The sequence below is a fragment of the Rhopalosiphum maidis genome, chromosome 1 (assembly GCF_003676215.2).
Source record: "Rhopalosiphum maidis isolate BTI-1 chromosome 1, ASM367621v3, whole genome shotgun sequence".
Lineage (NCBI taxonomy): Eukaryota > Metazoa > Arthropoda > Insecta > Hemiptera > Aphididae > Rhopalosiphum > Rhopalosiphum maidis.
The window spans coordinates 37,275,317-37,290,131 of NC_040877.1; the positions used below are offsets into that span (position 1 = coordinate 37,275,317).

At 25.7% G+C, this 14,815-nt stretch overlaps 2 protein-coding genes across 3 annotated transcripts; one reads left to right on the plus strand and one right to left on the minus strand.

Moving 5' to 3' along the window:
- Positions 1 to 291: 291 nt before the first annotated feature.
- Positions 292 to 7,493, minus strand: LOC113549503 (nurim). Its single transcript, XM_026950839.1, is given in 6 exon segments — positions 292 to 705; positions 809 to 942; positions 2,565 to 2,726; positions 2,820 to 2,980; positions 7,309 to 7,460; positions 7,462 to 7,493. Coding segments are annotated over 6 exon segments (798 nt in total). The 3' UTR covers positions 292 to 548.
- A 760-nt stretch (positions 7,494 to 8,253) lies between these two features.
- Positions 8,254 to 14,507, plus strand: LOC113549502 (protein cereblon-like). Of its 2 annotated transcripts, XM_026950838.1 has the most exons (11): positions 8,254 to 8,416; positions 8,600 to 8,828; positions 9,866 to 9,924; positions 10,030 to 10,085; positions 11,184 to 11,383; positions 11,445 to 11,585; positions 12,123 to 12,239; positions 12,318 to 12,424; positions 13,605 to 13,756; positions 13,813 to 14,027; positions 14,091 to 14,507. In XM_026950838.1, the coding sequence occupies exons 2-11, from the start codon at positions 8,644 to 8,646 to the stop codon at positions 14,290 to 14,292; spliced, it is 1,434 nt and encodes a 477-aa protein (XP_026806639.1). In that variant the 5' UTR covers positions 8,254 to 8,416; positions 8,600 to 8,643; the 3' UTR covers positions 14,293 to 14,507. The 2 variants fall into 2 exon arrangements, with proteins under 2 accessions (XP_026806639.1, XP_026806638.1); XM_026950837.1 differs by lacking the exon at positions 8,254 to 8,416 and having other exon boundaries at positions 8,451 to 8,828.
- The last annotated feature ends 308 nt before the right edge of the window (positions 14,508 to 14,815 follow it).

The following is a 14,815-nucleotide window of genomic DNA, read 5'->3' on the forward strand; positions in this document are numbered from 1 at the left end:
GTAGTGATCCCCCCACCACATTTCTGAAAGACGCCATTTTTTGGTATCCACTATTTCCCGTACTTCAAACGCGGACAGAAAGGATAGTTTTCTGTGGTAGAAAAATTAATGAAATATTATTATTGTTACAAGTCGAGGGAAAAATATTAATAATACTAAAAAATAATTATGATCAAAGTAGTTAGTTATTTTTATATTCTTAAACAATATTACAAATAATTATTCATTAAAAAACATAAAAACTAAATATTTTTTATTCATAGATTCTGAAGAAATCGAATTTTTGGTTGCACAGGTTGAACTGTATAATTAATATACTGTTTTTAAATAAATTAAATACCGTATTTCCTACTAACATTTAGTTCAGCTACATAACATAGAACATTTTAAAGAGGGATAATAATTAGCGTCTGTTTTTCCACAAACCTACAAATTATAATCTATTTTGCGAATAGAAATCAATATAATAAATACAATAATATACGTAACATCTAAATATATAATAGAAATGTATAGGATTGTAAATATTAACTAATTAATAATACAGTTTATTTCAACGGCGAAACTGATATTCTTTCTGAATAATACATCCACGCCTTTTTTTTCTCGATTTGTCTGGCAACGTATTTAATATCTTTATCGTCTGTCTGATTACACGATAATATTCCTAAAGTCCAAATTACAGCCAATAGCAATCTATCAAAACTGTAACAAAATATTAAACTTGAAAACAAATGCTACATGATTCAATAATAATAAATTATGAATATTATAGTATATAGCCATATATATTATTTACTTAACTAACCTCATTAATTTTTGAGACCATAAAATAATTAAGAGACATGAGGATCCTGGAAATCCCATATTTGACAAAAATCGATTAAATTGCTGAGATTTCAATGAGCAAAAATTTTCATTCATTAAATGATAATAAAAAATCTGTGGAAAATTCAGCAATTATAAAAGTAGGTATTTATAACCGTGTTAATATAGTTAAATTCTGTGGTAAATCTTTTACTATAAATTATTGCATTTAAATTTACTTATGAATATAAATAATACAAATAATATTATATTCAAAATATACTAATATTTTTTTGACAGTACAACTTATTTAAATATGAATAAATAACACTAATAACAATCAAATACCGCTAGAAAAGAAATTAAAAAATGTCAACACTTTTTTTAATTTTTTCAACTACATACAATATAGTATATAGATAAACACCAAATATCCAAAGACCTTTATACATTCATAATTTTAATGTTATTCTCTTGTTTAAACCTTCTCCATTACAAAAACTCTACAGCGAAAAAAATCTCTTGGTCCCTTAAAATCCGTTATAGAGAGTTTAACATAAAAATAAATAGTAAATGAAATACAAAATTAGATGAATATAATTTTCTAGTCTGAATATTTCTAATTTTTTTCTTACAATATCAAATTAAAAATATATAATTCTTAAAAAATTGCCACTAATTATCTTTACTGTCTTATCTAAGTTAAACCATTCTTAAGAACAACAAAAAGTTTATATTACCTACAATTATATTAATTGATGCTATCTCTAAAACTTTTATATTTATAATTTATCTGAACATCTATACGTAAAAACATTAGAATACGTGCACGTTCTAAAATTTCAGTAATAATTATTACACTATACAACTATTCAAAAGCTTAACTAGTAAATATGCCTAAATAATATCTTATTAATTTCAATTAAAGCTTGGTACAAAATAATAATAAAAACACTTGAATTAAATTAAAGCAAGCGCTAAATTATAATTATATTTTTCAAAAATCGAATTTTTATGTAAATGTTTAAACATTTGTATAGTACCAATCATAAAAAATGAATTTCCTAACATAAGTATGAAATTTATTTCATTAAATTAGTACTTAGATTATTTACGAGAACATCAAAATAAATAAAATTAAATTCCTTCATTACTTAATATTCACACAACAAAACATATATAAAATTAGTTTACTCCACATAGATAATGTAATTCAAAATATAGGTCTTAACAAATTGTAATATACTTCAAAAATCTATATTTTAAAAACAACCCAAAAAATAATAATAAGCGTTATATAAATATAAGTACTTCAAACGTTCAAACTATGTATAACATATTTTTTAAATAAAAATATACACCGAAACTAATAAAAGATATATCACCCTGAACGGCTTGAACTAACAAAATAATAATTATAAAAATGAATTTTTTATAACTTACAAAATTTTTATATATTCTTGTTTTGAACAACGTAAATAAACTAGTGTTTTTTTTAACTTATAAAATGTATTGATAGAAATATTTTAAAGTTGAATGGATGTTTTAAATTTTATGAATGAAATGAATTTAAGAATGAGCAAGTATGTAAGAGAACAACTTGAGAAGATATGACCACAAGAATAAAACAATTGTACAAATGTACAATGTAAACGACAACGTAATTTTTAAGAAAGCCAAAATTGTATAAAAAAGCATAGATGATAGATGTCAAATAATTTTTAAATGATTAAATTAAATCAAATAATTTACTTTACCGGTTTGAGTCCTGTTATCTCCGTAATATCAATTGCTAACATAATCATAAATGATATAATCCACATGGAACAATGCAAATAAAAGTGTATATTTTCAGCATAATTTATGTTCAGATTCCACAAACATATCTCAGGAACTTCCTGCCAAAAGTCAATAACTCCCTTAAAAATAAATGTTAATATTTAATTAAATATTACTGATTTATTATAAAAGAAAAAAATGTTTATTGTTCTAAACTATTCATTAGATATTACGTTTAAAATAGATGAAAGCAAGACAATTTTAGTAAATTTGAAATAACAATTGGGCAATCCACATAAGTCACCAAATCTTTCAATGATAACCCCGATTATCGAAGGTAAATATAAATAACAAGATGCAAGTGTCCAGTTCACAATTATCCTAAAATGAATACCTAAAACAATTTGTTTTTTTTTAATGTAATTGAACAAAATATACATTTACGTGTATAAATACACAATGTACATTAAGACTTATAAATTTTTATACATAATATGTATAGTATATACTATGTTATGTTATAATAATAAACATACTTACAAATACCATTAACAAATTTTCAAAAACAAAAATAAAATATACACATAAGACATAACAACAATTAATATTGAAGTTGGATGTTTGATAGGTATCATGAAATATTTAATTTTAAAAATAACTGCAGCGTTGCTCTGCTATGTAAAAGGTGAGTCATTTACCTATGTATATTTAGGCATATAATAAACCACTTTAATGGACGTTTTAAATTTTATTTCAACGACAAATCCATAGGAGTAAACTGTGGTGGTAAGGAGGGGGGGTTTGCCCCTTAGAATAAATTAGGAGTAAGTAATATATTAATATATAACTATATATTTGTCCTCTAATAAATTTCCAAGTTACGCTCATGAACAAATCATTATTATATAGTGTATACACTAAAAAACAATTCTGAGCAGAGACATTCTCTATGAGAGATAATATGTATTTAATTTATCATAAAATTCATAACTCTCATATGTCAACCGATATGTTTATAAAAAAAATAATTCAATAATTCACAATTTTGACTAATTTTGTCAACATTTGAGATCTAACCCTGGTTTATAAGATATAAAAATTGTACCATACATAATAAAAATTTAAATTTAAATAATCAAACATCATTTAAAATCTTTATAAGCAATTCAAAAAGTATTGAAATATTTTTTAAATTGTATCATATTTATTAAATATTAATTTAAATATTTGGTTAACCGTCGTACGGCGCACGAGGTAAATAATTACCACAGACATTTTAAAAATATTTATAAATATATTTGATCACCTCAATAGCCTCAAATATTGCATCTAAAAATAGACTTTTATTGGTTTTATGTTGAAAGAAAAAAAAATGTTTTCATAATCACTCTGTATAATGTAGACTCTTTTTGTATACCGCCAACATATTTTATATACTACTGAGAAATGTAAAATAAAATGTTTTCATAATAACAAGTTACTATTACCGAAAACAGTTATATACTAACCATAAAATAATAACTAGCTATCTTTGAGGGGTAAATTTTTATCCCATGCGCGTAAATGAGACATCTAAATCCGTACGCCGCACGACGGGTTAAAATACAAGTCCTTATGGGCTGCGGTTATTGGTTTTTTGAATCATTTTGCCGAAAACTGGTATTTCCTGAATATTCTTGTTTATCTATTGTATTATCTTATAAAATACTAAGAAATTTCTACTTACGACATCCTTTAACACAAATAAGTTAGTAAGTAGTATTTACAAGCAACCTCCCAGTCCTCCCTCAAAGTTGAAGATTAGTCTATTTTCTACTTGAAAAAATGTTTTACAACTTAAAAATACACACACTATTTTAAAATTAACTTAGGTAAGGTATTATTTAAATGTAATTAAGTAAGTATTATTGAATATTTAAACACTATTTAAACTATTATAGATACCTCAGAAATTGTATTATTTATTGCATGTATTATAGCACACGTCACACATATTAAATAAATAGTAAGTAGATCACAAATGAGCATAAAACAAGTTTACAAAACTTAGCGTATAAATATAATATTTTAACCAAATATAGTTTAATACTTTAATTTTCAACTATATTCCATAAAATTAAATAAGTAACAGAACTATTTGATTATTTTACAATCGTCTATACAAATATAAAAGCCTAAAGATATGTCTAAAAAGTAAAATGACATTGAACTAATATTGTAATTATTAATTAATATAATAATAGCACTTAACAGTATATAAATTATTATCATTTAATTGAAAAAAACCACTAAGAAAAACATGTTTTCTAAGAAATTTTCAGTTTATTATCATTACCTATTAAAATATATTGTTTATTATATTGTTCCAAACAAAAATGACGATTAAATTAAATTCTTATTCTTTATAACTATATCGTATAAATTATGTAAAAAATTAAAAACATTGTATGCCAATAAACTGTTATTACACATACGCTAAAAGAAAGTATTATACAAAGAAAACGAAACACCTATCAACAAAAATTTGTCACTAACAATATGTTACAGTATTTTGTAATAACCATCTACTTTTACAAAGCTTAACATTTCATAATTTCCTCTTCCTACCCATAAAGTGTTTCTCATGAATCATCGAGAAGGTAGGTAACTATATTATGTACAAATATGGGATACATTTCACAGCGATACATGATGTGCTCATTAGTTATAACTTATAATTTTATAGTAATATAGCATTAATTAATAATAATACTAACACCTACTACAGTACGGTATAAGTGTATAACCAACACAAAACGTGAAAGAAACGACCTCTTAAGAGAACTTACTGACAAAGTAATAAAATTGATAAATTTTTGGCTCCAAAAAGGAATCTGACATAGCTAACTTTTAAAATGAAGAAGTTAGGAATAATTCTATCAATTTCCGTCCAAATTAAATTAGAATTTTAAACATTTAAATTATATTTATCAATTATCATATGGTCTACTGATTAAAAATCTTGAAAGTCAATTCCAATAGCTTGTTGAATCTAAACAGAGATAACTATGTATGTTTAATTATTTGAATGAGACCGTAACAAAATATATATTTTAATATATTTTGTCATGAGTGAGATACTGTAATAGTAATATACATTACTCCATTACTATATTTAAAAAAATTACGTCAAAATCGTACGTCTGTTTACGATAGTTTCTTTGTCACTTAAGAATCAACCTTTTTATACTAACTATTATAAAGTTGTGGTAAAACCTAATGACATCTATATAGTTTCTAAATATTGTACGACGAAATGAAAAGCATTTCGTGTTCGTTAGGTTAGGACAGTTAGGTTAATCACAGTTAACTGATCGCAATCACGCGTTTACGTTATTTGTAACCAGTATAATATGTGCTAGTTTTTTTTATAAACCATAAGCAATTTGTTTTTTTTCACTATTTTTATTATGGACCTGCCTAATTTTTAATTTTAACTTTATTTATAAGTAATAGGTACCTAAAAATTTATAGTTGATAAATAATATTACTATAATATGTCTATATAACACAGTTTACCAAGTTATGTTATTTAACTATTACTGTAAAATGTCAATGATTATTATACAAAGAGTTTTTTCTATAGAACAATACAAACTATGACTACAAGGCTATTACCATAAAGTTATATTATTTTAATTACCTACCTACAGATAGTTTTTTTTTTTTTTTTTTTTTTTAATTATTTTTATTAGTTAAAAATAGTTTAATTCAGAATAAATTATTCACGACACTGCCAACGATACCATATAAATTACCAACTATTAGAAATGTTTTCATCAAGAAAGCATCATAATTCATAAATGTTATTTTAAGAATTTTTTCAATGCGTTATCGTGATTTTTTGTTTTTGCTTAGTCATGGCCTCATGGGTATTCCATGTCCGATATACTATAAATAGACATATAGTTTAACTATATAGTAGAATACACTACTACTATATAACTGGTGTCAAGTAATAAATAAATGTATTGTAGTCTTTAAGCAATTAAGTTAAATCACGTTTAAGGTACAGTTTCCTTACAGCGTCCAAGAGCGGGACAGCACGACGTCATGACGCTGTAGAGTCTAATAAAGCCTTAGTTTATTACAAACAGTTACTACCCAAATTCCAAATAAAAACGTATGTATAAGTATTTACCTACTTAACTATATTTAATTCTGTGTTAATATTATTATTAAATCCACAATTAATTACTGAAAAAATTACTAGAAAATTCTTATGAATCTATACAAAAATTTTCTTTTTTCTGTGCAATAATTTTATCGAAGGCACTATATATGCTTTTTAATTAAAAATTACACACTTCATCTAAGCTTTGAAAGCTTATGAAAGTAAAAATCTATATTTACATAAAATATTTATATAGAAATATTATTCTATATACTTCATACTAAGTAATTAAAAATTATATCGAGTACCAACGATGCCGTGTTAATAATGAATTCATCAGAAATGACAGAAAAAATATAAAGGCAATGATTGACGAAAATTCGTTGAAATATACATATAAGAAGCAGCTATTTTAAAAATTAACCCAATGGGTATGGAATACACATTACGAGTACCTGGTTTGAATATTTTTCCCCAAACTAGCATCTAAAATTGTATAACTGTTAACTATTTACAAGTTTCTATATTTCTCCCTTATTTGTTTACGATTCGCGCGACTTACGAGAGACAGGATGGTAATAAATCATTATCGGTCGGAGGTGTAGTGTTGAAACCGGCAAGGAAACGGCCGAAACGCAAGACAGACACAATCGAAACGTAAACGCCAGCAATCACAGCGATCATTGCGATCGACTTGTAACCATTACCTGTGTCCTCGAACTGTCGTATCCATCGTCCGCCACACACGAACCATCTGAACCGATCGGACAATTTTAGTAGCGATATTTCTAGGTATAATTATATTACACTGTACCTGTAACCTGTAATCTATACATTACATTATGAATCGTGATGTGTAAACACTAAACAATAGTTAATTAATAAATATCATATTAATGTTTGTAATGTTTATCCATCTCGAAGCTATGTATATATATATATATATAAATTATTATTATTTAATATTTATTATTAGAATAGGTACCGACGGCCAGCAGGCACCGGCTGGATTTAGAACTTAAAGGTTGTCGTCGTCTACAATGTTTCTTCGTAATCGGGCAGTCAGCGTGGGTATTAAATAATTATTAAAGTTTGCAACAATAACGGTTTTGAGTTTTACAAATTAACAGCGTTAACTACTAAACTGTGAATTATAATTGCATTTTATTAAAATTTTAAAAATTTACAAATTTCTAATGAATCAATACCAGTTATCACGTACTATTTTTGGAGTACCGAGTAACCAACACGGCAACACGAATACTATATTACTATTTAATTTACTACATTGATGGTACCTATTTGAACGTATTACCCCACAGATGACAGATTGTATTAATCTAAATTACCGACACTGTCCGAGACACCTTATCGGTCGTTATCGTCACCAGTTCACGATTTAAAAATATAATAATTAATCTATGCCGAGCGGTATAGAATAGCTGATATTTTCATAAAATTTCATATTGTGTTATTTTTATTCTGTTCTCGAGCCGTGGTGCCGTCGATACGTCGGGTCATTTCGTCACCAACTTCATACCAGTAAACATTGTCGTTGTCAGTGTTGTTGCAAATCGATACTATCATTGTTCGGCGAGACCGTGATTTTTCGGGTTCCAGCGCCATAGCCGTGAAAATATTATTATCATACACTATTCCGCAGTACTTGATATTTTGGTATATTTATTATTGTTATTATTATCAAGGTCATATTTTATTTATTATTATTGTTGTTGTTGGTTGGATATCCATCAGCGGTGTACGATAACAACGACAATAATCATAATAATATTTTATATTATTTTCACGAAAGATACCGATAACCGAAGAGTTCCCTATTAATGTGTTAATTAACTATAGATGCTGTCAGTCGTTTCTTTTCGTTGTTTGTGGACGTAGTCAACATGTCCGATTCTGAAGACTCCGAACACGAAGAACGTTCTTTGAACATTGTCAACATGCCCGATTCCGAAGACTCCGAACACGAAGAATTTTCCCTGAACATAGTCAATACGTCTGATTCCGAAGACTTCGAACACGAAGAAATTTCCCAGAACGCTTCCAGCAACTACGACACCGACGATAACGAGTGAGTGTTCAATTTTTTTTTTTTTTTTATCACGTCGAAAGGGTAGTTAAACACGTTTTATCCATATAACATTTTTAATAATCATCTTAACTGAGTGTCCAGTATTTTTCTTATAAGGAGAAATACTCTCTTGAACACCTATATAGTGATTAGAGCGTTCTAAAGACTTCGATTGTAGAGTTGAATGTTCAATAATTAACATTTCATTTTTAAGTTTTAATTTTAGGTAGGTATGCATAACTAAAAATAAATATTATATTTTACCTCTCATGAATTATGATAAACTTTAAATACTTAATCTCTTAAATTGCTTACTGTCAACTTTAAAAGTTTGCTACCCAACTCTGAATTAATTTATCAGCTTCTTCAAATTATATCAACATTGATTTGTAATTCAAATTTGATTCTAAGGATTGTATATTATGATTTTATTTTTAGTAAAAAAAATTAAGATTCAATATTATCAGTTTCTTTATGATTCTAATATTGATATTTGATATTGATGCGATGTTACATTAGAGAATTCACTTTTGTATGAACTAAATAAGATAACTTTGACTCCTTCCAATTCATTCTGATTTGTCGATTGTGATCCTAAACCCAAAATTAGGACTTAATAGCGGGTAAAGTTATTTTACATTTAATAAATAGACTAATTTAAAAACAATGGTGGTAAATTTAATAACTATAGGAATATAGCATATTAAGTAAGTCTAGAACTATTCCACAGAACTGACCTAAGGTAATAATTCAGTAATCCCTTATAATTTTTTTTTTTTTTTAAGTAAGTGAACTAAAATTACCAAATTATAAACACATAATTATATACCCATGTATATTAGTATCTATACTTTATTAAGTTTAACTTACTAACATAATCTATAGGTTATAAACTTATAACAAATTATGATATCTTTGATTTCAATTTCAGTTTATAGTGCTTATACTATAAATATTATTTTAGTTTGAAAAAATTGTTTAAAACAACAAAAATTAGTCAGTCGTTATATTGAATTTAATTAAAATCTTTATTCTAGACCTGAAATACAAGTAAATCCATATTCAATTTATCCAAGACCATTGAATGTTAATATCCGTAAGTATAAAATATATTCTTGTATTTTTAACATAAAATTACTATTTACTATGCATAAAATTTTTTGAAAATATAAAATAAATGCATATTTCTGATTACATTTAGCCCCGGAACTTCGATTAGAAACACATTATGACCGAAGTTTAACTGCAGCACATCAGGTGATTTAAGTTTCATTGTCTATCATTAAGAACAGTAAAAACTAGACATTTTTTAAAAAAAATGTTCTTATTCAAAGTTTGATTCTATCGATAATAACTCTGTATACAATACAAGCTTAAAAATTTATTAAACAGTAGTTAAATGCCCTTTTAGATTAGTTATTTTTTAAAATAAAGGCCACTAATTAGTAAAAATAAAAATCATTTTTATGTTTGAAATTATTTACTGATACTTAATTTTTTTAAATGATAACTATTAAACTGGAATCATAAAGTCCTGAATTCCAAAATTAGTATAATTGTGCAAGATGATCAATCGTATAGAAAAACCAATTCCTCCATCATAGTGAGCGAATCTGTATGATATAGTAGTTGCTATTAGTATTAATTAAGTTGTCGCATTCTGCAACAACATAACATTAAATAAAGTCATATTCTTAAAACAGTATGAGTATACGGACTGTATAATTCTAGAAATGATATTGATGATATATTTTTTTTTTTTTGCTTATTGTATATAGCCTGTATCAATATTAGTTAATCATAAATGTTATAAATTCCTGAATTCTGTGCTTTTGTTTTTCAAAAGCTTATAAGCATTCATAACCTCTTGCAAACTAGTGATTAATTATTTTTTACTCTATATAATATTTTCCTTTTATTAACACATTCACTGTACACAACATAAATTCAACATTTAACATTATTCATATGCTAAATGACTCCAATTATCTGCATCGTGTACTGTGTAACTTATTTTTCAATCTAATATAACTTAGACTGTGTTACAGTTGAAGTTTTTTGTTAGGGTCTAATAAGTTTAATTGTCAACATACGTTCAAGTTGTGCATAAATATTTTAACTTTTCAAATTTCAACTATTTTTTTTTTTTTTTAATCAAATATTTCAGGCACACAGACAAATATGATACACAGAAAATGTATTGATGTTAAAAACTTATGTACGGTGTAAATGTATTTTAATTAATTGAATAGCTATATATTTAAGTATATTAAAAATCTGATAGGTCTTGGTATTTGTAAAATTAATTTATTATGATTGTATAATATTTTTATAACTTATTGTGTATTCTTTTAGTATTTGGGAGATGGACTTCGTGAAGCTACTGGACGCACAGTGTATGAAGAAGGTGTTGTTCATACAATACCACTTATTTTTTTAAAATTAAACTTGTTGCCTGGACAAATTCTGCCAATTATAGCTCGTTCTTCAGACATTAAACTTATATTAAAGTATGCCATATTCCGTAATCGTTCATTTGGAGTTAGCTACAAACTGTAAGCCATATTTAGTTCATTATTAAGTACAAAATATTATATTATCATTATTTTTTATTAGTAATAGAAATAAGCCTACATATGGAACTATTGCTGAGGTTTATGAACATTCTGTAGACATAGAAACTACTGAGTCATTTCAAATTAAAGCTATGGGCCATCAACGATATGAAATTTTACAAATCAGTACATTTCCAGAAAGGTAACTATTATTAAAAAGCTTCAACATTATGAGATATTGTACTATGTTAAATAATAATAATATAATATACTATAATATTGAAGTTAGGAATACAACTGTATGGCGTCTAGTTTTTGTTGGGTGTTGTTTGGGCAACATCTTGTTTTTCATTCCCACTGAATTAACCATTTGCACACCTGTTGTGTAGTTAAGCCATACTCCTGCACTCAAGTTGGCACCCAAGTTTTTTTAACTTGAAAAAAGTATAGATAAGAAAATAAATATTATTTACCCTACTTTGTTATTCATAAAATTATGTTACTAGTTAATGGAAACCATTAAAATTAACTTAAAATTCTTCTTTTTTAAAAAGAAAGAAAAATTTACATACATTTATCTATAGTTTGGTTTAAAAAAGAATAAATAATAAGAACCAAATATATGCACGTAACATCACTATATAAATAAATTTGATAAGTGCAAAGAAATTTATTTTTATTTTGGGTTAGCATAGAAAAGTGATTTTTAAGTGTAATTATAATTTTCTTTTTTTTCTAGTTATGAACAATCACTTGCGTTGGGTAAAATCAGAATCATACCAGATATTACATTAGTTCATCCGTATAATAAACTGTGCTTAAATCCAAACAAACGTCATTCAAGCCATGATGACAAGTAATAAATTTTCACAATAGTAAAAAAAAATATGAATATTATCAAATTAATATATTTTGTATTTCTATGTTTTGTTAGGTGCCGTAAGAAAGACATGTGGCAAACTCAGTGGCCAAGTTGGGTTTATAAACAGTATGATGTTTATGAACTGGCATCTCGCCTTTCCCAAAAAGTTAAAATGTTGTGTAAGATTAAATTATTGAATGATGTTTTAATAATATACTATAAATATTATAATATTTCATAGGTATCACAACAAAAATACTTTGTCAAATTTCATGTTAAAAATGGCTAAGTAAAAAAAAATACTCATTTATTAGATCTTTAAGCACTATTAATATGTGATAGCATGAATGAATGCTAAGTAAATTTAATTAAACTACACTTATTTTGTTTCAATAATTTATTTACGTAGTGAGGAATTATTCTGACCAGAAATATTTATTTTAAATTTTTAATAGAGTTCTAACTTATTTAATTATTTTGTTATTTATGATATCACATCATTATAGTGCTTAGAGATTTATAAATTTAATGTAAAATGACTTTTTTATAGCCATGTTTTTAACAGAGTTCGACTAAGTGTTTTTCTTGTGATATCAGTATATTACCAATTTTTATTTATAATTAATACATTAATACATTTTTATTAGTTTTATCTCTTGAGGATTTTAATATAAATGTCTATCACTACTTGGCCATCCTTCTTTAATTAGAAGTAAGGTTATTACGTCTAAACCAAAAATTTGATTTTTTTATTGAGCTTGTGTACTTACCACAATATATTGATTCTAGTATAGTATTTGGAAACATGGTGGTGACTTCCGTCAATACTTGACAGTTATTTCTACCACCTATTGCACGAAAACCTTGTCTGCGCACACAAAATTGAGTGGGGGACTGCAACAATGCGTAAATCGGTCACCATCTTTCCAGATTTCAATATAATTTTTCATTAAAAAAGTTTGCATGTTTCCTTTAATAATTTAATTAATAATTTCAATTATTTTTACAAAAGTATTATCTACACAATTTTTTTAATGTTTTGCAATTTACTAGGTATTAATAAATTCAGTAGATAATTAGTAATCCGGCATAACAAAAAATATTAATATTTACACGGTTTTAATGTACAATTCCTGCTTCGAGATTATTTACACTGTCATGCCATCATTATTTATTTATTTTTTTACTATTTGTTGCATCTCTTTTCTTAAATTTTAAATTTTAAAATAAATAATTCATTACATTTAAAAAAACAATGCATTATATTAAAAATACATTAAAATGTGTCATATTTAATAAAATAAATGTTTGAACAATTTTACAACTAATATTTAATCATTTATGTATTATATTTTAAAGATAAAGATGTAAAAATCTCAGATGATCCAAATTTGTTGTCATTTCAAGTGACAAAACTTGGTATATTCAGTCAAGAACAAGTAAGCGAATTGCTTGGTACTGAATCAACAAACATACGACTTCAATTTGAACTACTGTATTGGAATAAAATTGTAAGAAATTTTAGGAATTTATGTAACTCTAGTGACTTAATACTATTTTTTTTTAGCAATCGATGCAAAAATTCATGTGTGCTCGATCTGGTTGTGGTGTTCCAGTTTGCAATATGAGCAATGTGTTTCCAATGTCTCCTGAAGGACCACAAGGTACTTATTGTAACTCTTGGGGAAAAATCCATGACATGATTACAGTGACTGAACTAGATGAGGATCTAAATGTAATAACAGTAGGAACACCGTCAACTGAATGCTGCTGGTTCCCTGGGTATAATAAATTCTTTATTTTGTTTTTTGTTAATCATTACTATAATAATTGATTTTTCTGCAGGTATCAATGGACAATAATTTTGTGCCCAAACTGTCATAGTCATTTGGGCTGGAATTATTTGGTTGAAGATAATTTGCCACTAACACCAAAATCATTCTATGGATTATCTGTAAGCGCCATTACATCTATTAAAGACTACTTAGTGCCAGATAGAGAAAGACTTGAAGAAATCAATGATGGAGAGACATTAATTACGTTTTAAGAAATCCTTAAATTTTTTATTTGTTATTAAAACTATTTTATAAAAGTAAAAAGTATGTAATGAGCCTTAAATATATATCATATTTGCTGCTATACATACATTTTAATTTTTTACTCATTTATTGAATCTCTACTAGTTTTAAATTGTTATTTTATTATTTATGTCATTAAGACAGATAATAGAGCATACTGTTAACAATAATTATTTTTTAAAAGACAGGAATCTAATAAAATTAAAATGTTCTCTATGATTTTTGTTTTTAATTCATTTTTTATGATAGTATTTCCTATAAAAATTTATACAATAAAATTATTGATAATACTATAGTTGATACTATGTCAAAAAAATTTAAAAATCGTAACATATATTAATATTTATGATATATTGCTATAATTATATAATATATTACAATAATTCCTGTGTTTTTGAATTAATGACGTATGTAACATGTTGGTAAGTTAAATATTATTTAATTAATATTTATTCAAAATAATGTACATGATATAATGCTGATAGCCCAACT

Excerpts from the sequence above, each read along its gene's own strand:
- LOC113549502 (XM_026950838.1), top strand. The coding sequence starts at position 8,644 with ATGTCCGATTCTGAAGACTCCGAACACGAAGAACGTTCTTTGAACATT. Across the intron at positions 8,829-9,865 it reads TACGACACCGACGATAACGA|ACCTGAAATACAAGTAAATC; the intron begins GTGAGTGTTCAA and ends TCTTTATTCTAG. Across the intron at positions 11,384-11,444 it reads TTTGGAGTTAGCTACAAACT|TAATAGAAATAAGCCTACAT; the intron begins GTAAGCCATATT and ends ATTTTTTATTAG.